Source organism: Apteryx mantelli, chromosome 14, assembly GCF_036417845.1.
Source record: "Apteryx mantelli isolate bAptMan1 chromosome 14, bAptMan1.hap1, whole genome shotgun sequence".
NCBI lineage: Eukaryota > Metazoa > Chordata > Aves > Apterygiformes > Apterygidae > Apteryx > Apteryx mantelli.
In genome coordinates, this window is record NC_089991.1 from 10,436,355 (window position 1) to 10,462,982 (window position 26,628).

At 40.4% G+C, this 26,628-nt stretch overlaps 1 protein-coding gene across 8 annotated transcripts in view; it reads left to right on the forward strand.

The window, feature by feature from the left end:
• Positions 1-26,628, forward strand: part of EBF1 (EBF transcription factor 1) — a 275,871-nt gene that overhangs the window by 209,119 nt on the left and 40,124 nt on the right. For 7 of the 8 annotated variants that reach the window (XM_067304612.1, XM_067304615.1, XM_067304618.1 and 4 more), the window contains exon 10: positions 2,387-2,513. The exons of the other annotated variant lie outside the window; for it this stretch is intronic. In XM_067304612.1, the coding sequence (XP_067160713.1) occupies positions 2,387-2,513 (127 nt within the window). The remainder of the gene's footprint in view (positions 1-2,386; positions 2,514-26,628) is intronic. 8 annotated transcript variants of the gene reach the window in all.

Below are 26,628 nucleotides of genomic sequence, written 5' to 3' on the forward strand. Positions count from 1 at the left end.
ACAGTTAAACTTATTTACTTCAGAGCACAAAGGAAAACCAAACTGTTTGTGGAGAACAAACCAGGAAACTTGCTTAACTCTCTCCAGCTCTCTGTAACAATGGACCATAAATAGGTCAGACATTTCTTGGGAACCAGGGAAGATGAGTATTGGAAAATGCCACAAATTATGTTTAAAGAACGTTAAAGTGGTGACAGACCAGTAAATGCTGGGAAATTCAAAGATACAACCAGAAGCTGCCTCTACAGCTCATGCCGGAATGGGGGTAAGGGGTGCAAGGCATATGCTGATGTAGTAAGACTAGGATGTTAACCTTTGCTATTAAAATCTTTGGCTGTTTTTATAAATATTTCTCCCCCCAAAATGTCATGAAACTTTTCTCATTTTGCCAGTTCACCCAGTTAACCAGAACCACTTGAGGGTGGAATTTATCTCAGCTATCTTCAGATGTCTGTGGTTAAGTGCCTAGTCTAAACTTGTCATCTCGGTTCATTGGAGAAAGGTAGATGCTTCCAGAGGGCAGCTCATTCCAAATTAGAGATGTCTAAAGCATGGGGAATAAATTGCTATTTGATAGTGCTTTCTGCCTTCACTGACTATTGAGGGCATATAGAGGTTTGGCCTAGACTTAAAGTTGGGCTGATAAAAGTCTTAAAGACAACTCAATTTAAGTGGAAGTGTGGGTTTTTTTAATACAGCTTATATAGTGAATCATTAAAAAAAAAAAAAAGTACTTGGTGCTAGCAGTTTTGCTTTTACTCTTCAACTTGATTTAGTATTTTTTTATTATTTTAAATATGGGGAACTTCCTACTGTGTATGCCATTTCCCACAGTAACACAGATGGCTCTCAGACAGACATTTCACTCCTTTGCTTTTTTACAGGCTACTTATTGGGGAATTTTAGCTTTCATGGCAGTTTACAGTATGAGTTAGGAGCAATAGTCCTGTGCCCTGAACAAAAAAATGGTTAAAAGACAGATTTTTTTGTAGGTCTTTAATATGATTTTGAAATTTTTGATTCTTATTAAAAATAAAAATACAATCAGCTTTTTGGCTTTAAAAAATCAAATAATGATATTTTCTATGGAAATGTATTGCCTTTGGATTTTTGATGCGGACACAAGTCAATCAACAGCATGGAGCACTCGACCATCTGCTGAGGGTGCCCATGGCTTTGCTCACTGTCAAGGCTGGTTGTGACCTTGGTCCCATTTGCCTCTCTGGACGTGGGTGGGACTAGTAATGTGCCAGTCAATGAGAGAAGGATTCTCCGTGTGCCAGAGCTGTGTCTTGGTTGCTGAGCACAATCATGTCACCTTCTCTACGTACCTCTTCCTACTGTCCTTCTCTGAAAGGACGTAATGGGTGAGGAGAGGCCATTTCAGTGATGGGGAGGGCAATCCTGTAGCTTGTGAGCACAGCAGAGATTTGAGTTAAGCTGCCATAAGTTAGTGAAACTCCTGAAAGACTCTGATATTAATTTCAAGGACTACATTTCAAGTCCAATCCAGAATCTTAACAGAGCAGAAATGGTCTAGAACCTGGAAATGGCAGCAATGATTCCATCTTTTTGTGGTAAGACAGCCCCATTAGGAAGAAAGTTAAGTTTGTCTCCTTCTTACCTGAGTAAATCCGCATGTGCAGGAGTTATTAGCTGTACAGTCACCCCAGATGTGTGTCAGTCGTTGCAGTGGAGGCAGACTGGAATCGACAGGTAAATGGTTATACTGGATACATCTCTTGAGTGCTCTGACCATTGCAAGGAAATATATAGCATCCTTAAAAAGTCAAACTTTGCATTTCTGCAGTAGTCAGTTACGCCTTTACATAATGAATAGCAAAGGATCTCTAATTAAACATCAGCACATGGTGCTTTTGCAGTGTGCAGATGTCAGTGAGGATGAGTTGGGGACCAGTGCATTTAAAAGCTTGCCCTGGCTTGCGTTCTGCGGTGAATCTCAGTTCCGGTGCCATGTTCAAACATGTAACCACGTGTCATTTATCAATCAGATTTGTTGGACACAAATTTGTAGTCGCGACCCTGATGCTCACCTGAAAGAACATAGGCATCGTGCTGGTGTAAGCGGAAGTTATTGCATTAAACTGGTGCTAATGCCTGTACTGGGACGCAAGTGCCTGCCATGTATGAAAACAGAAATAATGTTGTTACAGCTGAGCAGGAGAATGCTTGTAAATATTGTAGTCACTGGCTTTTGTGTGGGTTATATCAAGATTGTATTCAAACATTGACAGGTTAATTACATGTTTCAAAGCTTGTTTACTGTGATCTGAGAGGAAAGTGTTATTAAAGAAGTATTCAGCATCTAACAGTGCTTTTTTTTTTTTTTTTTCTTTTCTTTTCCTTTCCCAATGTTTTCCTCTAGCTGATTACTCCTCATGCCATCCGAGTGCAGACGCCTCCCCGACACATCCCGGGGGTTGTAGAAGTCACATTGTCCTACAAGTCTAAGCAGTTCTGCAAGGGAACGCCTGGAAGATTCATTTACACAGGTAAGGCTGCTCGAGTGTTAGATATAACAGAGAGAAATAGGGCAAGCAATATATCACACTTGCCGGTGCTTCTGCTTTCGTCATTAAAAGCTGTACTGTATTTTATTATTTTGGCTGAGCGCTTCACTGAAGATACCCATTTAAGTCTGGATTCCAGCAATGAGTGACCGTAGAGATGAATCTGAAAATATACCGATGTGTGTTTTTTGTTTGTCCTTGCAATGGGATGTCTCTTCACATTTGCACCCCCTCTCCCTGAAGGGGGAGATAGAGGAAGGAGAGAAACAGATGCTCCAGCCCCAAAACCACCAGATGGAGAGGGCAAGCAGCAAGAGCCAGACACACCAATGCAGTGGAGCATCTGCTTTCCAGGGAGCCTCTTGCTGAATATCTCTATCTCATGTTGTAATAGTAACTTGGTCCAGCAAGTGTTCAAGGCCGCGGCCCGTCTGCCTGCCCATCTCGCCATTGCACCCTTGTCCCCGCGCCCCGAGGAGGCCAGGTAGCTTTCACCGCAGTTGATGTTGCCACCATAGTGAGTCGCAGTGTGTTTTGGGGTGGCATCCCATGCAAACTGCTGCGTAGACTGATCTGGCCTGAAAAATTATGAACAACAACAAAAATATCTGCTAGGAGATTGCAGGTGCTGTCAATGTTAAACCACTCTCTGTAGTGATAAGGACTGCACTGGAAATAAATCAAGTAGCAGCCTAACTTTTTTAAAAGAATGTATGTCATTTATTCCGCAGAAGCTGTGCATGCTACAAAAATTAATGGCTTAGTCTGGCTTATGACATGCTTATTCTTACATGCTTTTAGTTAAACATATAACATGGACAGTACTACTCCTGTAACTGGGTACCTGAATGGTGGTTCATCACCACCCAGTGCAATTTCTTTACCCATTCTTGATTTCTCCCAAAACATTAAGAATAAGATGTATCATAAAAATCTGTGGCTATGAGGCACTCTGGATTACACTGGGCACATATATTGCTCCCGCTGTGAACGTACACACGCGGGCTCGAGGCGGAGAATGGAGTTCTGTGTTCCAGCTGCGCAGACTTCCTCGCATCCTCCTCATGCGATTTCCTGATTTCATGTGAACAAAGGTGCCTTATAAAGCTTCGTTGTCATTTTCCAAATACGCTCTCCCCCCAGTTGGGATTATGCGCTGGGTTTCTTTAAACTAGGTCTGAAAGTGTTCATGTGTCGCCTTGCTGGCTGAGCAGCAGGCCTTTGGTGAGCCTGTGTGTGTTTATTGTGAGCATTATGATCTCGACAATGGGTGGGAAATTCATATATTGGATAATAACACACCATATCAAAAATGTTAATGAGGGTTTGAATGCATTTGAACAAAAGAAAAAGCAAAAGCAAAGGGTCGAATTGCCAGCTGGTGCAAATTGCCAGTTTATGCCACATGAAAGTGTCAGCCAGAGTTCTGGACAGTTTGACTGCGAATCAGTCCAAAATTCCCCTCCAAATGTCTTGCTCACAATAAGTTTTGTTGTCCTGGTAGTTGTCAAGCCACTGGGGTGCTGCTTCTTGAGCTGGGTGAACGTCAAGTATGTGTGCAAAAGAAAAAGAAAGGGAGACCCCCCCAAACCCCCCCGGGCAAGGAAATTTTTACAGACTTCTTTATGCAATTTAAAGGTAAAAAATGGCTTGGGCCCATTTTAGTTGTCTTTTCAGATTATCACTAATTAGTTTTTCCCGGAAAAAGGAGGGCAGCAGTTTAGCCTGTCTGCCCAAAAGCAGATGGTTGACTGATGTGGAGCTTAGTAGTCCCAGTAGGGAGAGTTTTCCTATATGCAGTTTCAGGTTAGTGTTTAAAACGCGTTATTTTTCATTCAGTAAATGAAAGTTATGAAATCCTAAACAACAATGATAAAATCAAAGGTGATCCAATCCATGGGCAATTCTGTTACTTATGCAGCTTTTATGAAGTTATGGTAGATATATAAATTCTATTGTGACTGAAATTGTACTTCACACAATTTGCATTTTTCAGTTCTTTTACACGCAACCTGAACTGGAATGTGCCTTTCTAAAAGGACTAAATAAAACTAAAATAAAAACAATTAATGCATTCTTACCTTCAGAAGTGCCTTGCAGCCCTTTAAACAAAATGCAGGTTCAGTACACGCCTGCCGATTAGTTTTAGTTAATTGAAAATTATAGGATTGACCCAAGAGGAAAATTTTGTTTGCACTCCAATCACTTTTACAAATTAAGGAAAATTACCACAATTTTGTTTAGCTAAGGTTTCACACTGAGTTCACGAAATTAGCTCAGCCATCCCAACAAAGTCAGCACTTTGTTAGTGAGCACTAGAAAAAAACTAATAGTCTATGGTGTGTACAAACGAAGCATAGAAAAAGCTATGATGCTTTAGCGAACTAGGCCAAGTGTTTTTAATTAGGATTATTGGTTCATTGTAAGTTTTGAAGAACAATCAAACTAGCAGATTAGCTGTTTCTTTTAAAGCTAGAATTTCTTGTCATTCATTTTTCCCATGAGAACTTGTTTTAACTCCCACATAGCACTATTTTTTTTCTTTTTTTTAACAAGGCCTGCAGGAAATGGACCAATTGGAAGTTCGGATACAGTAACATTCCCCAGCATCATTCCAGGCGATGGGAGTTTTTCACAATGTTCTTCAGTGAACTCAGTGTTCTGGAACATATTACAAAACCACAGAGGCCAAATGTTTTCTCAGAGGAGTTTGGCCTCTGTTTTTGGCCGAAAACATTTCAGCATCACTTGCTGCTTATTTACCCTGCTATTAAGAACAAGAAAAGGGGAGAGGAGAAAAAGGGGAGGGGGAGAAAAAAAGAGAGAGAGAGAGAGTGAGAAAGAAAGAAAAGGACCTGGGGTTTGTGGGCGGTACGGGAGTCGATCAAGCATAGTTTCCTTTCTGGTGAGAATGTCCCTGCTCGTTAATGGTCCCATTTTGTGGTCAGGTCTCATTTAGGAGAAATTATTTTTAATCAGTGTTCAACAAAATATCCCCTCAAGCCACCTGGCTGTAAACTGTTTTTTTCTTACTGTTAAGTACTTAAGTTCTCAGAAGAAAATACCCAGTGACCCATTAATTTTAGCCTTTTTTTCCCCTTTAACTGCAAATAATGTAGTAACATGATCTCTAAGTCGTCCATGTGCCATCTAGGAATCAAGGTCACATATATACAGAGAAATCCTGGCTTTTGTAAGTATTTTTGAAAGAAATAAACCAGTGTCAACCCTGTGCTTACAAGAAAGCATAGTTTTTTTTATTTTCCATCTGCAAGCAAGCCATTTACATGCACTTATACAGCAATTATTTCTTAGATTTTGAGCTTTGCCATTCCTAAGAAAACATAGTTAGAAATACAGAAGTCTGAACACATCTTATATGTATGTTCATTTTGGAATAATGCTAAAAGTTCATAAAATATCCAAACCAGTTAAAAGTCACGGTGTTTCTGTGGCGCCCTTCATCTGTAAATCCCTTCAGGTATTGAACCGTATTCAATCAATTAAGCTTCATGTCACAACTTATGAGTCAGGTATGTATCTCTACCCTTATTTTACAAGTGGAGAAACTGAGATAAAGGAAGAAGCCATTAAGGATAGAGATCCCTAGGTAATTTGCCAAGGTGACTCAGGATATATATTGGCTGAGTTAAATACGTGATGAGAATTGGTACAAATTTGTGATATCCAGACAGGCCTTTGAGATCTTTTTTTCTTTTTTCTTTTCTTTTTTTTTAATACAAAAATGGGTATGTCACAAGGCGGCATGATTTTCACAGGATTTTGCTGTGAATGATGGTACAAATCCGCGAGATTTTTAAACAGAGATTTGAGTGGGACTGCGTGAGTGTAAGTGAAAGGAGAACTTATCTCATCATATGTTGCAAAGGGCATATGGAAGGTCCATAAAAATGCATTAGGCTTTGTTTTCTACCACCTGCTCACTCTAAGATTTTGCAACTTTTGTTCCCAAACTAGAGCAAAGGACTACACAGGGGCCAGAAGTTCGTAGTTTTGTCACTAAGGTTATGTCTACCTCGTGGAGTTAATTCAGCTTCTTGGCAGGATTCTATTCCTAATACTGTTCCTTTTGCTGAAATTTGGTTCTGTGGTTGGATTTTGTTTGGAATTTAAGGAGCATTTGCGTTAGTCTTGTAGGGAGACTGAAGGCTAAATCATTTGTATGCTGACAGTGTACCGAGAAACACAGAAGTTCTCCCACAGTTCATATGGAGTTTGCTACAAGCTATGGGATGTGGTATGACTCTGGAAGGAAGAGTAGGTCAAAGTGGAGCACTGTGAAGACTGACCAGTGTTTGTGTTGTGCTTTAGGACCATTGTGTGTGAAGTGATGTACAAATGTGAACATTATGAAGGTCAGGGTATTCACGGAATTTCTGGGAAACTCTCTATTTCTTTGGAATGTCATAAGGCTTTTAAGAGAACTTTTCACTCCAATAGATAGCCTGAAGAAATACCCTTGTGTGAAAGATCTCTGCTCCATCCTCTTTTCACCCTTTACTTACTTCTGAGATCATCTGAATCTGTATAAACAGGAAGAGCCTTGCAGATCACAGATGAGTTGAGTAAAATTTTCAAAAGCCTTGATAAAACTGATGGGGAAAACCTTCAGTTTTAGATTTTTAACTTTAAAGGATTTAATTTACAGAAATGCAGCGGTAGTCGTCTTCTGAGAATCATTCTGCTTTCATTTCTCAAGTCAAATACCCCCAAGAGAAGGAGACCAAAAACTACCAATCGCCATTTAAAGTCTCAGTGCATGGCCTTAGAAGCACACGTTTAAGTCATTTTCACAAGTATGTTCAGAATTGGAAGCACTTAGAAAATGATCTCAAATCTCTAAAGTTTGTAGCCTGGTAAACTTCAATGATTCCCTTGCAAGGAAAGTTTTCCGCTTTCAAGAAGGCGCCGATGACTGTGCAAGGTTCAAAAGATACATAATCAATGGAGCAATCAGCTTTCAGAACGGAGAGTTCTGGAGTTTGTAGACTTTAAAAAAAATGGTGATAAGAGACAGACTGGCTGTCAAGAGGCTCCTGCAGCCCCACTGGAGCCTTTGGCTTGATCCCTATGGGGTAGAGCTTGACCCTTACACCAGCTAACCTTGGCCATAGCTGCATAGCTGTTAGTTCCTGAGAAATGTTAAAGCCTAGTGACAGTTATTCTCAACATCAGTAATACACAACCTCATTATCTTTACAGTGTCCCATTCACGTGTGTTTATTATTAAATCATGAGCACTCAAATAACTGATTAGTATAAATGAGGAGGGAAGGCCATCATCAACAGAACAATAAAAATAAAATCAAAAAGCCAGCATCTTTGATACTGTCTTGGGTTTTATCCTGATGTGTTTATAAAATTCTTCCCCCTCAAAGATATGACGATCATTAATCTGAAATGAAATATAGAGCACATCACTTCCCCCGAAGAGTGACTGGCTATGAGATCTGGTAGCTAGCAAATGAATGCCATTTGTTTTTAACAGCAGTTTTTATCTGCCTTTCACTAGTAAATATTAATAGGAGTGGTAGAATAAAAAAGTATCGGATGTCTCGATGTTAAACAGTCACTGAGCGCTACCAAAGAACAGAACAGAATCCCTCCATACAAAGGAATTTATGAAGTTTAAAAGAAGAGCTGGTGTCTTGTTTTTCCTCATACTGTTATGCATAAAGTAAGGACAGGAGAGCCATGTGCTGCCAGTTACTCTGTACTTTGCACTCCCACTGAAAAGTCCATTCCTGGTCTCAGAGAGAGACTCTGGTGAGGACAGAGGAGGTGGTAAATCCTAACTATAGCACAATCAAGTAAGGAAGAATTAAATCAAGGAGGAGGAGTTACACTGCACGTGTGGCCTGCTGCCAACATAAGAGTTGGTGATAGTCCCTGAATGACTGGTCCTCGCCGCATCGCTCCCGGCTCAGGGATGCTGCAGCTAAACTATAGATGGGAAGATGAGGGAGGGGTTAGTGCAACCTCTTCCTTCAAGCACCCAAACCGGCAGTGTAATCTTGGGTGTTATCTGCCTTTAAAAAGGGAAGTTACCCTCAGGAAATCATCGTTTGAGTTTAAACTTGAACCTGGCCCTTTTTTGAGTTTCAGTCCATTGACTTAGCTATGCTGCTGAGTCAATATTAACACCTTGCCTGCCTGGCCTCTTTGGAAATTCGTAGTGGGAAAAATATATATTTTTGTTGTAATCATTTTGGAGCATTTCTCAGATGAAATTACTTCAGTCTTTATTATTTGGTGGTGGTGGGGTGAATGTTCTTACAAAAGTAGTTGTTTTGATGTTTATTAGGACTTGCACAGTACAGTGAAGTGTGGACAGTTATTAGGGGGGAAGAGTAGGAATATTATTAGGAAGGGTTGGCAGTTTGGTTTGCAGAAATTCAGGAAAGGAAGCTGGGAGGAATCACAATTGATTGCAGGGAAGAGGGTGTTATCAGACGTGAGGAGGCGGCAGAGGTAGACTGGAAAATCCCTTTTGTATGCTAATAGGAGCACAGAACCCTCATTTCTTTTGTATTTCTTAAACACTGGCAGCACCATAACACACTGCAAAAAACAATCACTAAAAGTGTGCAGTGTACCTGTAGGACAGCTGCAAAATGAAAGCAATTACAGCAACCATCAGAAAAAAGCTGGCTGAGAAGGAAACATATTATTTTGCATATTTTATGTATACACTTTCCAAGAAATATGACCTTTATTTTCTAGTTAGAGGGAAGTGCAATCAGAGTCTACGCAGCAAAGGGTAGCTGGATCATTAAAAAGAATATTTCTCTGATATTAGAAATCTAAATGGGCACTAGTCCTTATTCACAACCTTGGCTTTTTCTGTCTGCCCTGAGTTAATAAGTGATAAGGCCAAAAGAGAAATAAATCACTGAAGTCCCTGTCCAAAGAAAACATATTGACTACAGCCAAGCAAATAACAGCCCATAACCAATGGTCCCATTCATCATTCATGTAATAGGGATATAAAGTATTCTCTACCTATGAAACCATAGAGTAGGAAAAAGCCTGATAAGCCCCCAATCTAAGCTATGTGATTTGATTATTAAAGGACATGAACTGTTTGTCACATACCTTTAATCTTTAAGATGTGTTGCCATTTCTAAACTATAAATTTGTGGTAAAGGATTAGAAAGCTATTAACAATAAAGGTATAAACTAGACTTTATAAGGATTCCTGCAATTGTCATGCAACCCTGTAGACCCTTGGAACCTTAACCTATTGAATATGATATAACGTAGTTATCTGACCTTCAAAGCCAATAAACCGTTTTTTGCTTTTCAAGTTCCAGACTTACTCCATGATAAATTAACCCTCTGGGTTCACAAAAATAAGCCTTGTAAATTCTTTTCTTTATCCCCACCCCAAAACCTTTAAATTTTCATGCCCTTGCTTCAAACTCTCTTATTCCAGACTGAAATTGTTAATCTTTTTTTATTCTCCTTTTAGCTCATGTCAGTTGATAAGATATTATTCCCTCTTTAAAAAAATGGCCAATAAAACAGAGAGCTGAGATGAATTTCTAAAAAGCCTGAATTGTGCTAGAGGAATTTCTCAGTTTCTATACGGGGCTTCACTGTCTAGTTTCTTAATATGTGGATATTCTGATTAGGCGAATGCCACAGAAATGGGCCGTTTATAAAAGCAGCAGTCGCTGTAACGCCACGACTTACCTTAATGCCCTTTGATCCTGCGCCCTAGGAAGAGAGACAAGGCACTGTATTTTTGCTAGAACATAAAGCTGAGTCCCAGGCTACTTGTTGCCACTGAAATATTTCATAGACCTTTTTGCTGAGCAATCTGATTGTCTTTTGGTTATGTTGATACTATCTAACTCATCCTTCCTGCACTTCTGATGGGGTGCAGCAGTCTCTGATTTCTGCCTGGAGCTGCGTGTAGGATTTACTGTGTGGTGTTGAAAAACCACTGAACGTGGGCTGGATTGTCAGAGGTGCCCACGCACATGGCATGACGGCTCTGGCAAGGAAATCAGAATGTGAATTTAGTGTGCAACTGCCCGAGGCACGCTCTTGCACAGCGCTACCTGCAAAATAGCCTCTCGAAGCTGTGCTTAATCCTTTGAGGTGCTTGTTAGTGGGGCCTCGTTTTGTTTGGGCATTTTGTTACATAAGTTAATTCTGTGCAGCTGACTCAGACTAGAAGTGGAGCGTGGAGCCGCACTTCCCTGGAGGCAGGGCTTGGGTAGCCTCGCTTGCTTTGAGTTTTGTACTAGCATTGCTACGCAGCCAGTAATGCTTATCTAGCCTGGTTAAAGCTCGCTGACAGCAATGACTGTGGAGTAGATGTGCCCCCAATATAGCCCATGTCTACAGATTCTGGCTTTTTTGTTAATATAGAGATAAAAGGAAAATCTTGTACTTGCAGCCTTTCATCTCAGTGGATGCAGGAGCAATTTATTGCATGGTGTGTGAAATTCTTTGTACTTTCCTGCTATCTTGCAAGAACTCACACAGGCTCTTCTGCTCAGTTATGAAGATATCAAGTGCATCAGCAATGCGGACTGCTGAGGTGTCTGGGTAGAGATGCTGGAAACAGTTTAGTCCCAGTGTGGGCAGGCTCAATCCCGGCAGCTTCTCAAGCCTGCCTAAATCACCTCAGAGTTGCTTCCTGGTGCAGTTTGCAGTGTCCATTGTCAGTTTATTTAAAGTCAGTTTGAGTATTTCTGTGCATAACGTACTGCAGTCTGCAGCGCAGACGTGTCCCCATGGGTTGCAGTAACTGGAGAGATGGTGCATTGCTGGCATCACAAGAGCCAACAGAGGGAAAGACAAGCAGCTCAGAAAGGAAGAGAATTGTAACTGTAGTATTTTAAATGATCTGAGACATCTGGCATTTCTGCATGTTTATTTCATGCTAATGATTGACTAATATTTTGGAGAAAGTAGAATTTTGTTAGAGTCAATCTGCACTAAAGTTTCAATAATCTCAATAAACTTCCCTAGGGCCTTCTGGCAAATATCTATCGTGACCCAGTTACTGATATTGCTAAGGAATAGCGTGGTGTGAGAACACTTCGCAGTAAGGTTTTGGCATGGCCATACCCACTATTCTTTCATCGTACAGTGTCTTCCCGTACAGTCAAAGACTAATGTAGAAAAGCACAATGACAATTCGTGTCATTCATCTTTACTTTCCCTCCCCTCCCTTCCGTCCCAAATGTAATCTTTCACCTTTTTCCTGTTGGCATAAATTGTGGTTAACCTCTTTGCATCAAGAGTTGCGAACTTGAGCTGTGCTGGCATATGCACCAGGTGTCAGCATTGGTGGTTAACAAAAGGAAACCCCGTTCCCAGCAGACAGGGGGTTAATTAAAAAAATAAAAGAGAAACCCCACACAACCAAGAAAATTATTTTTTTTAAGTCCCCATGGAACAGAAAATGCACATGGAACTTAAGATGTTGTAACAGTCCTCTATCAAAAATACATGTTTGTTAAAACAGAAAGCAGTGCAAAACTCTCCATTTTAAATCTGTGAAAATTACAGTACAAAACCTGCGATGTCTATGAATAATTGTGAAACTTGCCATCATTTTTTAATACTGCAGCCACTTGCATGGGGGGATTTCTCTCTTTTGAACATGATGTATTATTTTATGTTGTCAGCATAATGGTTAGAAATACAGTGAACTAGGGGCCCTCTCTTGTGAACTCTGGAGAGTGATCCCACCGATGGTCTCGGACACCTATCTCGGAATAGGATGAGTCTCCATTAGGAAGTTCTTCTTGCTATCCTCTGCCTGGAGGTGGGCTCTAAAGAGGTGCTCAAATATGTGCCCGTATGGCTGAAACTAGGTGAAAAGAGTTGCACCCTTAATGAGGCCATGTGCTAGGTGCTGTATAGAAATGTGACTTGCCTCAAGTACGATAATGTCGTGGTAGTTTCTGCAATTATTCTCCCCTTTTTGTTTTTTCCTCCCAAACTATATCCCACTCTGAGCTTTCTATGGAGTACTTTCATTAGAAGACAACAACTGGTCAAGTAAAAACATGTAGTCTGTGTGCTCAGGGAGTTTTACCAGCAAGCTTGCATTTGTAAAAATGAAAAGCAAGATTTTACTGCTAAAAGTAACCATGAATTCTTGTGGAAAGATCACTTTTGCAAGGAAAATATTTTTTCCAAAGGTAGGTCTCTGACTAGTTTCACTGCTCCAAACAGAAGTTCTCTCCAAAATTCACAAGCGTGTTGTGTACCAGCTGCTGGAAATAGCAGTTACATTGTCATTACTAAAAATAAGTCTTCAAAGTCATCATACTGAAAAACAATAATATTTTCTCTACCGTTTTTTAATTTTGATGTACGTTTTGTTCCTTTATATCTTGCATTGAAGTGTGCACGTCTCTTGTTTAGAAGGAAGAGAGTAAAATATGCCTCATCTGTTTACGTTAGAGTCTATTTTCCCCTGCTAGTGTTGTTGGTGCAGGTTCTGTACTTGCTGCCTGTTATTGATAGAGGGGGCTCTCAGAGCTGCGTAAGACTATGGCAGGTCAGGGACAGAAACGGGAACCTTTGTTAAGTATCTTTTGTTCTGGAATGAAGAATTTAGTTCAAATTTCCCAAAGACAAGGCCAGTCTGCACATCATTTCTCCAGCAAAGCTGCTCATCCCTGCATCTCTCTCAAATTCTGTTAAAAAGACAAATGAACCTTCTTTAAATGGGGCCTAAAGCGAAGGATGGAAATGGCCCCCTCCCCTCTCCAATTTCCCCCTTTGGACCTTTTTTCACAGATGTTCATGCTGATTAGAGCTGGGAAATAAGGGTATTTTGAGGGCCATGAATATTCATTTGTTTTTTGGCAATGAATTCCTTTCAGTTTCCCCATAGTGTTTGCTCCCTGTGAATGTTTGAACAAGCGAGTTAGCTAAGACAATCCATTTTTGAGGAAAAACTCAGAGCATATCATGGAAATTCAACTTTGCGTATGTCTTTGCTTGGAAACAAAGTTGTAAAATTTATCGTCAGTTATTAGGAAACAGAAAATATTCATGACTCAAAACCCACAGACATTTACGCAGGTGAAGTGATGCCGTCTCTGAGTATAGGCTATAGCTGGAGAATTTAAACCGAACATTTGTAACAAGCTACTCATTAATGATCTATAAGGCTAGGATTAATCAGAAAAACCATTTGACAAATATCTCCAGCTTGCAAGTCCATTGGAGAAAACTGTAATGTCTCTTTGGACAGTTAGTGAGAGGAAGAGGTTTGTTATGAATTATTTGCCCCACTGGAGCACTGATGCCCACTTCCCAAGGAGTTGCTGGACTTGCTCTTGGAGAGCTCTAGGATGCCGTGCCTAATTAGACCAAGTGGATATGAGCAGAAATCTGTACAATCTGTAGTATAAAATGCCTGGGATTTTTTTTTTCTGTTTAAATTTCTGAAGTGTTACAAGACATTGAATGAAGATTACTGTACCTCCTACAGTCTGTCTTGTAATTCCCACTAAATATGAGGACAAAAATTGTAGCTGATATATAGTTAATTGCCAGGATATTGCACTGCAGTCTGTGAGCGCAGAAGTTGGGCAGAATTCCTCTGATTTCAGTGGGAATCTGTACTGTCCTTTCACATGACAAAATTGTGGTCCTTGGGATCCCCCCAAATCGTCATTATTTTCTGTGTAGTACCTTGGTACTTACCCTGAGTATCCTGTGGAATAACGTACACAATTTTACAATAACTATGTAATTAACTCACTTTGCTACTCCCCTCTCCAGGGAAACTCATGCTTCTATTAATGCTATTAGGAAGGTCCTATGCATAGAACAAAGAAAGTGGTGCAGCAGATGAGTTAACATGATTTGATTTGCAGATGCTTTAAACACTTAGCAGGAGACAGCTACGGAAGCTAATTAAATCACTCTAAGGTGCACAGGATTATCTGCTTTGTAAGAAACAATTTCAGTGAATTATGGTCGCCCTTTAGCTGAGGGGAAGTAAAAAGCATATTTGTTTGGAATTAAATTTCAAACACAAAGTGCCCATCAGACCTCTCTTTCCCTGTGCTTCTGCAATCATTTCTTTTATCATGCTCTAATATTTTCTAGGAATTTGAATTTTGCTTTTGCAAGCTTTGTGCTGTTTCCAGCCTCCTTACGTAAAAATTTTCCTACTTAGCTATTGATTAGGATCTGCCTTTAAGCAGGGCATAGTGTCTCGAGTAAAAAATCATGTTGGTACATTCACTACCTCTCAGATACTGCATCTTATTTAGTGTACCGGAATTCCCAGTTTAAAGTAATCACAAAATTTATGGAGAAACGGATAAAAAAGGTTGTAAAATATCGATTTGGGGAAAATAATAACACAACTCATCTATAATAAGAAGAAAAATGAAGCAATAATTCAGGGGTATTGAACGGCTTGCTGCTGGAAGTATTGATCTGGTGCTTTAGTGTGCAACATCGCACCTAACATTGCAATGGAAGAACAGCACTGCATTCCTCTGCTCATTATTTCACAGACACTATTGCCTTGTTACACAGGTCCCGCGGCGCTTGGATCGCTTGCAGGGAAAGAGAGGAGCCCCCAAAATAATCCCGGACCCGTAACATCTTCACATCACAGTGTCCTGCTGTAGCCATATGCAGACATGGTGCTCCTGTGCACCTCTTATCTTCTGACAATCTTATAGTTTGGCTTTGTTGGAGTTTTTTGCGCTCTCTTTGCTTTATCACACGTTTCGCCTAAGTTAGATATAATGGTACCTCTATGCTGTCTTTTTTGATAGCACATAATCAGAGATGATGTAATTGAGGAAATAAGCTTTCCTTAAATATTGACTTTCAGGAGTCACATATAAAAATTCCTAATCTTATTGCAATGCTTCCTTAGCATGGCAATAAGCAGGCACTGGAAAAAGGACAGCAAAGGTCAGTGGAATTCTAAAATAAGCACCCCGACGTTTCCACAGCATTAAACTCCATCATGCAACATTGCTTTTCTGTTTATCTGCTGACATCTGCAAAGGTATAACGCTTGATTGTTTGGCATAAATAATGTAACAGCAAGAATTTTATAATGAACGCAGGTAAGGTTTAACTATGAAAAAAATTAAGAAACCGTGCAAGGTTAAAAATATTAACTCCCATAACGTGGCAATGTTTTAGCACTTCTGAAGCTCTATGAGGAAGCTTCTTTACACTTGCCTGCAAACTTACTGCATCCCCCATGATCATTATGGAGGAATGTGAACCATATCAGACGAGCAAGTTCTGAGCAGATCGGGCCTCCTGCAAATTTCGGCGCACATTGCTCTGTGTGATTTGCACTGGATCCTCGGCATTGTTGCGCTTGCAGTATTTGTCCTGTTTTTCCCTTTAACCCTTGCAGATGCGGGGGGAAAGCGGAGCAGATGCTTCCAAACAAGGAATGTTGGGAAGGGAGGAAGAATGAAAGGAGGAAAGTAATCGAAGGCCAGCTCCGAGGCCGCCAGGAATTGCTTTGCGTCGGCAGCGCCAGGGGTGGCGAGGCTGGCACGGGTCACCATGCTTGCCATGTCCCATCGCGCGCTGCCTCCTCGGCACGGCTCGTCCCGCTGGATTTTCCCTGGGCCGGGAGGTGTTGAGGCGTAGGCTGCGACTGAAGCCCTCAGAGTTTTACAGTTCGTTTCGTAGCGTGCTCTTCTGTTTCAGCAGGAAACAGAAAACATGCGACTGTTTTTGTAACCTAAATAACATTTCTAGTTTATAAACCCCAGGGGAAAAATCACTGTCGAGCTGGCAGCTTGAGGTGGCATGATGATAAATGACTGAGGTGCGCGTTCTGGTTCGGCGGGGACACGCGGGGTGAAGAAAGCCCTCCGCTTTCAAACTCTTTGCGTCCGCGCTCGGGAAGGGACAGTTGCCATCCGAAGGCACCCGCTTGCCGAGCACCGGCCTCTGCAAAGAGCCAGGGCCATGCCTTTCCCCAGCCCCTGAAAGACTTATTTGCTTGGGGGGCTCAAGGTGTTCGTGGTGCAGCATCTGTTTGAGACACTGGCAAAGCTTGTGTTCTTGCTGCCTTTAGTGACTACAGTCATAGGATGGGGAAAAAATGCATATTATGGCTGACACGGGAAACGAATATGGCACAGGGTGACAACAGAGCAGTTCAGCAGTTTCATCGCTGGTAGCGGTACACGGATACTTGTTTTTCAGGAGGAGAGGCTTGCACAGTTATTGGCCAATGAAAGTTCTCTTATGAAAAAGATTCCTAGGGATTTATGTACTAAAATCTAAAGCTGCATGCAATTCATCGCAGTTGTTTTCTCAAATTTGTGCAATAATTCTATAATGCATTTATCCATCCAGTTTACACGAATTTGGTAATTTGAATTCTCATGGAAGTTTCTTTAGAAGTACTAGTTAAAATGCCAGATGTTTTGGGGGGGATGGGGGGGAATATAGTCTGATTTTATTTTTTTTCCACACATGCTCACATAATGAAAATTTATTTGCACTAAAATTCATTAAAAATAGGTCTCTTTTATTTACTAGTTCTTTTCAGAAATTCTGCACATTTTTTAACATTTCAAAGAAAACATTGATAACGATGCCATACTTATGTATATTGCTAGTTAAGATTCAGTATTATTTTAATTAAAATCAGTGACAATTAATTGTTGTTGCCCTTCACATTTCAAGAATGTCCTCCCTTAGAAGCAGATGAATAAGTCAGTGAAAGTCAAGGAAGCTCTTCATGTCACTTAAATGCTCTGTTGAATCAGGGATCTAATTTTCAAACTCTGCAACATTTCATGGGATTATTGTACGAACTGTGATATCCACAGTCCTTACAAGTAGCCTTGGCTGTCTGACTACAGACTTTTAGTGGACTTCCCGTCTTGTACTTTGGTTTCCACCACCCCATTGCACAATCTTGCCAACCTATAGACCTGCCGGACTTGGGTCGTGTCCCAGTCCATCTGGAGCTGAGCCTACCCCGGTGCTGGCAGTGCTGGCAGAATTTGCTCTTACGTTTGCTTGGTGCCGCTGCTTCCTACTTCAGGGCATTTTCCACTTTCCTCTGAAATCTCTGTTGGACCATGGTTGCTGAAGGAATGTTGGATAGCCTTTAATTTGATTTAGGATCCTAATATGTGCATTGTAATTATAGGTATGGGTACAGTAGGTAAAACTACACACTGATTTGAGTCCCACATACCTCTTGGGCAAAATAAATATTGGCTCTGTCTTCTGTTGGCCTTGACTTTTGTTTTGTTTTGTTTTGTTAGTTCCATGTAAGTATTTATCTAAGCCTTTTTAATATGGTCTGAATAGGGCTGCTTTTCATAGCACTTTGACAATCCCTGGTACGCTCTGAGAGAGCAAGATGGTTATGTACACAGCATTTTCTTATTAGAAGATTTCCTGTAACACATGTATTCAGCTTGATTTCTTTTGAGCTCTAGTCTGGTAAAACAGACGGAAAAAGGCTAGAGCAATTGTATTACCTTGTTAAATTGCTTAGAGCATATTTAGATAAAGAATTACTTGATGCTTTTCTTAGTACATTGTACAGTTGCCTTTTCTTCACAGTCATCTTTTCTGCATTTGGTACCTTGTTATTCTTATGATGCTGAAAGACAAAGAAACAAACTCCTCTCTGTAATTCACTCCAAAGAACTCACCATCTCTTTCTATTTTCTTGTTAAAACCAAATTGTGTCCAATTTGTAGGAAATTGAAACCACATTTTTCACTTAACTTTCCAAAATTAAAATTTATGAGGGAAAAGAAGCAATAAAGCAGTTACAATCTGGTCATCTATAATTATCCCTGTGGTTAGAGTAGTTCCACATTTAAAGAAAGTGACACCAAAAGTTTATCAAGCTTGTGTCACTATCAAAAATTTCACTTCTCTTTTATTATTTCAGACCGCAAGAGCTGCTGAAACCAGTATTATGTACTTGGAAATTATCCTGATGAAAAAGGAATTGGGTGATCTATAAAAACAAACCTTTTATTCTGACTGAGAAACACAGAACAATATTTATCTTCCTTACTCATTCATTTTGGAATATCAGTGTTACAATAAATTTAACAAATTGTGCTCTTTAAGTTGATTTAACTGAGTTCATTGTTAAAAAGCTTAATTTTCCTCTAGATCTATTTTCCATGTATGTGTTTCACATTATTCTTTTTCTTTAGCTGTTGCACTTCCCCTCCACTGCATTACTAACTCTCCGAGAACAATAGAAATGACAGTCCAGCGCCAGAAATCTCGAGTACTCCAGCTCTAGAATGTTAGTGGCGCTTGCTTTAGTTTTCTCATTTTGCCTTTTTTGTCTCTGAATTAAAATCAAGCCAAATGATGGATGCCCATTACAATCAATTGTTTCAGACAAGCCACCCAAAGTATTGTAGGATTCATTTACATTTAATCAAATTACACTTTATTTGCAATTCAGGGAAATGAGAACTCTGCAGTAAATCAAATATTTCCTCTCCGAGGGCCTCATTCAGCAGAAAATATCCACCGTCTTCTAGGCTGGTGCCTCAATGTATGTAGCAAAGCTTCCAGCTGGAGGAGAGCTTGTGCCAACAAACCATCTATTGCAGTGTCTTTTCAATGTTTTGGGGGGGTTGCGGACACCTAAATATTTTCCGGTAGAAATGCAAACCCTTGAACAATGAATTGTTCAGTGAATTTAAGCCTGCTGATAATAGACTTGCACCTCTCTTAGTTCCCTTTCCTGGCCCACTGAGAAACACTTGCAAGGCTTCTGGGGTCCTGGAGGTTTGTACACTGCAAGTTGAAAAATACTGATCTTTCCATTGTAGGACCTATTATCTTAATATGAAATTCATGCCAATCTTTGAATGTCATTTTCCTGGGCTGTTGCATGTCTCAAGAAGATCTGATAATGGCTAGCCATAAATTAAAGGTGGAAATACTTTTTAAAATCTCAGAGAATAAATCTTATTTGAAAGTAATAGAACAGTGTTGGGTGGATCTTTAATCATTATTGTTTTAAGATGAAGTTAGAAAACTTTATTTACCTCTTTGCTTTGGAATGGGAGGTAAGCTTTGACTCACACAGCTCCTTTCTTTTGCAGTTTGCCACTGAAAAATTGTGCCCAGCAAGGCGACTGCTTTACCCTTACCCATCACAGCACAGAGCAGCAGAATTTTGAGTTTTTTTCCTTGTGATAGTTCAAATTTTTTGTTAGCTTAAATCTGAATAAGAGGATCTCTGTATCTGCTGATGTTACCAGTGACCACCTATCAGAAGCTGCAGACCTGCAGTATTGGTAAAGAGTAACTTATTCTCCAGCTGAAGAGGGTCCTTTTTTTGTCTCAGCTGTCTTGTATGATTTTGGCTGTTACTTATAGTCAGAACTTTAATTATGTTTAGTGTCCTAAAAGTCCATTTAGGTGCCTGCAGGGATTTTAAACAGGCATAGGTACCTAAATTCTATGTCTTCTTGGCTGTTTGTTCTCCATCTCTAAAATGGAGATATAATGCAAGACTACTTTAAATTACAGGGAATGTATGATATCAAATAATGTTTGATACTAAAACAAAAACCACTGTGTAGACACCTTGACAAAAGGCAGGTGGGGGTTACTTCACTCCTGCTATCAAAAATAACGTCTACATCTTCATTGCTGGGGAAATACCTTGGAAATGAGAGGCCCTACAGTCACAATCTGGTTGAAATACGGAGGTTTTGATGCTTTAAAAGAATTCTGACCATATCGTGTAATGTGTCCTTTAATCCAGTGGGATTGAAAATCCTAACCCATCATAAATAATGTCTTGCATGCTTAGTAGTTAAATGTAATAAAAGTTAACCTTGAGTACTTTCTCAAGAGTACTGGAAACTGAATTCTGCCATCTGATACTTGCACCAGACTTCAGTGGGTCGGTGGCCTTCATACGTGATTAGCTGAAGTAAGAAGAATGTTGCCTGTAGAGTTATACGATATTTCACAGTGTAACAAGCTTTAAAACAGAGTTGGATTAGTCCCATCTCTCCCTTTCCCATCATTTCATATCTGACTATTTGAATGTTGAAAAATAATATCTTTTTCGTAGTGTTAGTCTAGAGGCCCAGGAGATGATGTGTTTGGTTTCCTTTTCACATGTGCTTGGTTTCCTTTTCACATGTGTTTCGGTACATATTTTATTTTATAGTTATAACAAACTAGTGAAACAGCAGTTTTTGAACGGTTCTCTGTCGCACTGCTGGTGTGGGCAGATTACAGAAGGAAAGGGAGTGAGGGGCAGTGACACGTCCGGGTTGTCTTGAATAGAGCAGGATAATCCTACTGGAATTTTTTGCCCAGTTTTTCTTGCTCATTCACTTTTGTTTTGTGCAGCAAGCAGAGTTTGGAAGAAGAAAAAAAGTGACATTCTATTTTGCTTTGCTGTTTGGGGAAAGCGTCTACCAGTTTGCAAGACCCTTATTTACGCACATAATTGCTTTGTCGTTCCCAGATTTTGCTGTCATGAGCTGGGACACATTTGTTCCGAGGCACCAGTGACCTACCACTTGCTCCAGGTCAGAGGCAGGGTTGTCCCTTGTCTGAGCCTCTGTACACAGGCATATACAGTATATGAAAAATTGTCTGTTATGAGATGCAGATAACACGTCTTCAGCTGCAGAACCACATACATACACACACATATACACATAACATTTTTGTGGGGCTTCAGTTAAGAGAATATTGTTAGGTCTTTGTTAAGTCCAGGTGAAGAATTCTCACATTTTTTGAGACCATCAATTACACAAGCATACTAGTGTTTAATTTGACACAGTACATTGTCAGTGTCCATTTTTTAATCAGTCAGCTACAGCTTAGATTCATTTTGGGTAATTACCTTTGCCACTAAATGTGTATCTTCTGCTCAGTTAGGGAAGAGATTGCAGAGAATGTAAAAATCAATAGTAACAAAGTGAATAAACTCCGCTGGTGGAAACCTCCTTTCCTGAGAGGACCCTAAGGCATGGTCCATGCCCACCTTGCTGTCACCAGCCACTGTGATTGTACGTGCTGCCAGCCCAGTGATACACAAGGGCAGCCTGGCATCAGCATGGTCTTTTCAGAGCAAAACCCAAGTGCTTTTGTTCTGAAGTCCAAAACATGGAACAGCACACGTATGAGCAGGTCCTTCTCTGCGTGAGGTCCGCTTCCAATAGCCTTCGTGCCTGTTTGCACAGTAGCTAAATGTGTTTGAGGCCAAAAGACAAGTAACTGTTTTAAGTGTGCCATGCCGGGAAATGGTGCAGCAATCCCTCCTCTGGCCTTGTGTCCTCTTGGTGAGCTGAGATGCTCTTACAGCAGGTGTCCAGATACCAGGGTGATGGGCTTGATATGCATGTGGATCACGGTGCAAGAAGTAGAAAGTTGTGCTCGGTTTGCAGACGTGCACCACGGGACAGCAGCATGCGGAGATGCCCTGGCTAGTCCTGGCTTGAAACAGCGGCAGCAGCAGAGCGTTGCTCTGCGTAGACTAATTAACTCTGGCAGCCAGGTGCTTAATACTTTGCTCGCTCGGGGCCTTAGCGAGTTTGTCTGTTTAAGTGCATTCTTGCATACTGCTGATGGACCTATAAGTATATTTATATGTACTGTGTACTGTCTGGAAAGCTACAAATCAGTTACTGATAAGTATGCCACTTCCAGCAAGATTAATGTTAAATTCCCCCTTTTAGACCAAGCAATTTGCAAATTGCTAAATTAGATTTTAACATTCTAATACTCTTCTTCGTGTCATATTTTCAGCATCTTTGTTTTTTATCACCTGATGATACTGTTTGTGTTGGTATTGGACTTTGAGACATATTAATATGATACACATATATTTTGGTGGCAGTTTTTTATAATGACAACAGTTCTCATGAAGTCCACTAGAAACAAGTAGTTTTCACCGAATAATGTAATCCATTATAATGTGTTATGTTTTTTGTTTTGAGTTGGATGGAAGGAGGTTATTTGTTTTACTCAAGAGAAAACAGGTAATACCATGTTACTTTGATGGTATTTTATTGATAACTTCAGAGTTTGGATGTGAATATTCCTATAAGCTGCCAATGTTACATAGAGAAGTAGGACATAGGCACAAATACATGATTGCATCACCTGTGTGACCATTTCTAGTTATCCATAGCATCTTATATCTTTTACTTTATTATCTGATCATCTTGCACTCTTTAATCTGTTTATTCTATTTCTCCCTTGAAGTGGGGACGTTATAATATTTCTGCTTTAGGAAAAATGAATGTAGTATCATCTAAAATATTTTTTTAAATTCTAGTAAAAGGAAAATGGCTAATTTTGGTGAGCCCCACTTGAGTGCAAAAAAATTTCAGCTATCTCCAAACCGTGTCAGCTGAGTGTGGAGGGGTGGATGGACGCGGTTACCACCTCTTGCGGGCCTTTGGCCAACAGGGATGTTTTGTGGCATATCCCAAATTCAGCAGTGTCCACCGAAGAACCAGAGGTCAGTACCATTCCCACTGTAAATGAAACATCAGAACCACTTCATAGCTGGCCACTGGGTTTCAGTTAGGTCCCTCACCCAGGCTCGCCCAGGGTTTTTGGAAGCATCAGCTTTATAGGCAAATAGCTGCACTTGGGCTATTTTAATTTCCATTCTCTTTTCTTCACTAGTTTGTTTGCAGGCCTACTCCAAATGCTAAACTGTGATGGCAGGAGAGTGGCAAGATGCAAAGGGGGTGAAATAGGCAGTTATTTTTATTCCTTTTCCCTTGTGCCTGTGAGGCTCCGGATTCCAGCTTAGTGCTCTCTCTGTAGGCGTGTTTGGGGGCTACTTAACTAGTATTTGGGGACAGAGCTGCAGTATTTGTTGATTTGGCTATAATTGACTTGCAAGGTGATCTAGCGCTGCCAAGTTCGCAGAAGCCCGCTCAGCCCCAGAGCACTCGTTTGGCCCGGAGCGCGAGCCTGCGGCAGTGCTTCCCAGCGCCTCCGTCCTTTGCCGAATCTCGATTCCTCCCGAGCCCGGTGCGGGGAGGAGACCTGCCAGCCGAGCTTCTGCGCAAATGGGGCACTGCTGGTTTGTGAGTCTGAAGATGGTTAACTGATCTGTGCATTCAATTAAGATGAGTTTCTCAGTTAACAGGCACCCTGGGAAGAAATGAGTTGCTTTCATTTCTGGGATTATGAGCACTTAATGAAGGAGACGTATCAGCATTCTGCCTGTGTTGCATGCGATAACCCTAAAATGCAGTGCGGATTTGCAGCTTACTTGTCTAGCAAAAAAGCTTGCCAGGTGAGAAGGCAAAATCAATGCTTGTATGAGTTCTTTTGCAGACAGACTCACAGGGCTGAATTTAAAGTGGCGATGCAGGCAAAGTTGCATTTTACTTTATACTTTTCTGGAGGTCTATTGCTTTGCTTGTAATTTGCCTATTTAAAATTTAATTCAAAACATAATTTAAATAATATTTACCATAGTCTCTCTGTCAGACTTACATTGTTAGCAGAACATCTGGGAAGAAAGATGGATGTATCTGAGTAGTGGCTGAGGTTTTGCTATCTGATGTATATCCAAAATATAAGCTAAGCCGCCAGTAAAAATCAGTGTAGTTCCAGAAAAATTAAAACAACAGTTCTGGTTTGCACCAATTAAGGATTTTGGACAAAATAAATTAAAGATCACTCTATACGGGGCCTAAATGACTAATAAACACTTTCAGGCAAAGTGTAAGCAAAAGCAATCAATGACCATGTACCTGGGAAAAGAGGGGGGAAAAAGAAAAGGCAAGAAGGGCTGCTTTTCCCTGGGGACGTTTTTGTGACATTTGTTAGCGGGGCATGACGCGTGCAGAATAATACCCATCGGGCTGCACCCTCCGTTGCGGGGGCAAACACTCAGCGGTGGAGGATGATGAAGGGATTGGGCTGGAGTTTCGGAGCGGCTCAGCATTGGTGGAGACGTAGCGAGCCCACGGCCCCGCTCAGCCTGCAGACCCGTGGCTGCGCCCTCCCGGGGAAGTGGGTTTTAGTGCACTTATTTGGGTGAAGAAAATGACGTGTCCTGTTTACTAGGTGAGGTCTTTTCTTGGGTGTAGTCAGTGCAGTGAAGAATAATTTGGAAGTTTTCTTTGCCCCTTCGGGCAGGTATGACTAACGATACTTTGCTTCCAGTGCTGTATTTGTCAGGATCATTGCAGCCACTTCAGAAGAAGGGAAAAAATAAATTAAAATTACAGTAATGAGCCCACTCTGCCCTGGCTGTTGGTAGATGAGTTGTGCCATATTACTCCTTATTTGTTTACTGACCTCCTCAGTAACCTGCTTTGGTTAATTAATTAGTTTCAGTGAAATTACTTTCACATATGGTTAATTTTCCTTTGACCACCACCCAGTACCCCATTTGATTAAATTAAGTCAGGCACAGAGTCAATCACTTTTCTACCAAAAAAAAAAAAAGGCATTGATAAGGTTTGTTGTCATTTTCAAATTACCTTGAAAAGCAATTGAAGAGGCATTTAGTCTGGTCCTGAGGTATGGCTAGTCTGTGCATGCAAGGCGAAAGCAATACTGCATCTTTAAACAGGCTTGAATAAGGTTTCCTTAACTATTGAGCCTAACTCTGAGATCTCCCCTGCTGTGAGCCATAAGTTGCTTGTAGGCTTGTTCTAGAGAGTAATAAGTATTGTTGTTTAGCAATTGTGTTGTTGAAATTCAGCTCCACTATGTCTGACAGTATTTATCTAAAATACTTTCCCTGGTGCGTGCTCAAGTTCCAGTAAACCGTGTCTTATTGTGCGACCTTTTCATTTTCCAGTGAAAAGGGATCAGCTCGTCAGATAAAAGCTACAAGCTGGAGTACAGGAAAAATGCGTGCTCAGAAAATCCGAGCATGATTGAAAACAAGATGTGTTAAATCAATGCAGTTTATCGCCTGCCTATTCCTGGCAATTGCTGTTCTAAGCTCATTCTGAGCACACACTAGATGATAAAAGTATAGTGTCACAGTGCTCACTGGGGTGTGAGGGCAGGGAAACATGTTTATCAGACAGGCTGGTATGATTTTTTTTTATACTCTTGATAACAGTTATTGTCAAAATTTTTGCGAAAAAATCCGAACAATTATAGAAGTAGGTGATAGAAATGCTGCTAAGATCAAAGATTACTGAGAACGCTTGAATTACACATTTCTGTTTAAATATTAGAAACTAACTAACAGCAGACCCACCTGCTTGTGTTTTAAACAATTTGCTGCATCATCCAGGATACAGCCAAAATGGTCCTTTTGCTTTCAAGTGAGTAGCCCTATCACTGTTTCATGTTGACAAATCAAAACTAATGTTTAGAAATGAAGATGTTTGGAAACTACTGTTTTCTCAAGGGATTTAATGTTAGTTATGGAGAAAGGTTAAAGGCCTAAATGATGCCTCACAGGAGGTCAGTCTCTTCCAAGAACATCGCACCTATAATGTTCGTTACAGCAAGGAACAATTCATTTTGTTTTTATGATTCAGGTCTACCTGTTCTTCTCCATGAATCTCATTTGCACAGATTTTGGAGGTGATAGCTGGTGGTTTTCTAATTTTCTCTCTTAAAGATTTCTTTTTGCTCTGACCTTAGTGCGCTTGTACAACAGAATTGTACAATTTTGAGAAACAGCCAAATTTAGGCTAAGATGCTTTCTAATAGGAATGGCTTTGGCATTCAGACAAGACACTGTTTTTCATTTATGCATCCTCCCCCTTTTTTTCTTTCATAATCTGCACAGAAGATCAGAAATGACAGGGTTAAAAGAGAGAGAGAAAGGGAATAATAAAAAGAAAATATTTCTACATACCAACATATTACAACAATGGGTTTCAATGCTGTATACTTTGAAGTAGTCTGTGAAGGGTGGCAAAAAGAAACAACTTCATATATGTTGTAAAAAATTCTCTCTGTGTGAAAATTTTAAAGGCATCTCCATCTACAATGTAGAATTTGAGGAGTCCATGAAAGGGAAAATGTTGAAAATAAGTGTAATAGAAAATGAAAGAAGTTAGATGAGGTGACATTTTAGCATTTCCTACAGTCTACTTGGTACATCTCTGCATCTGTTTCTGAG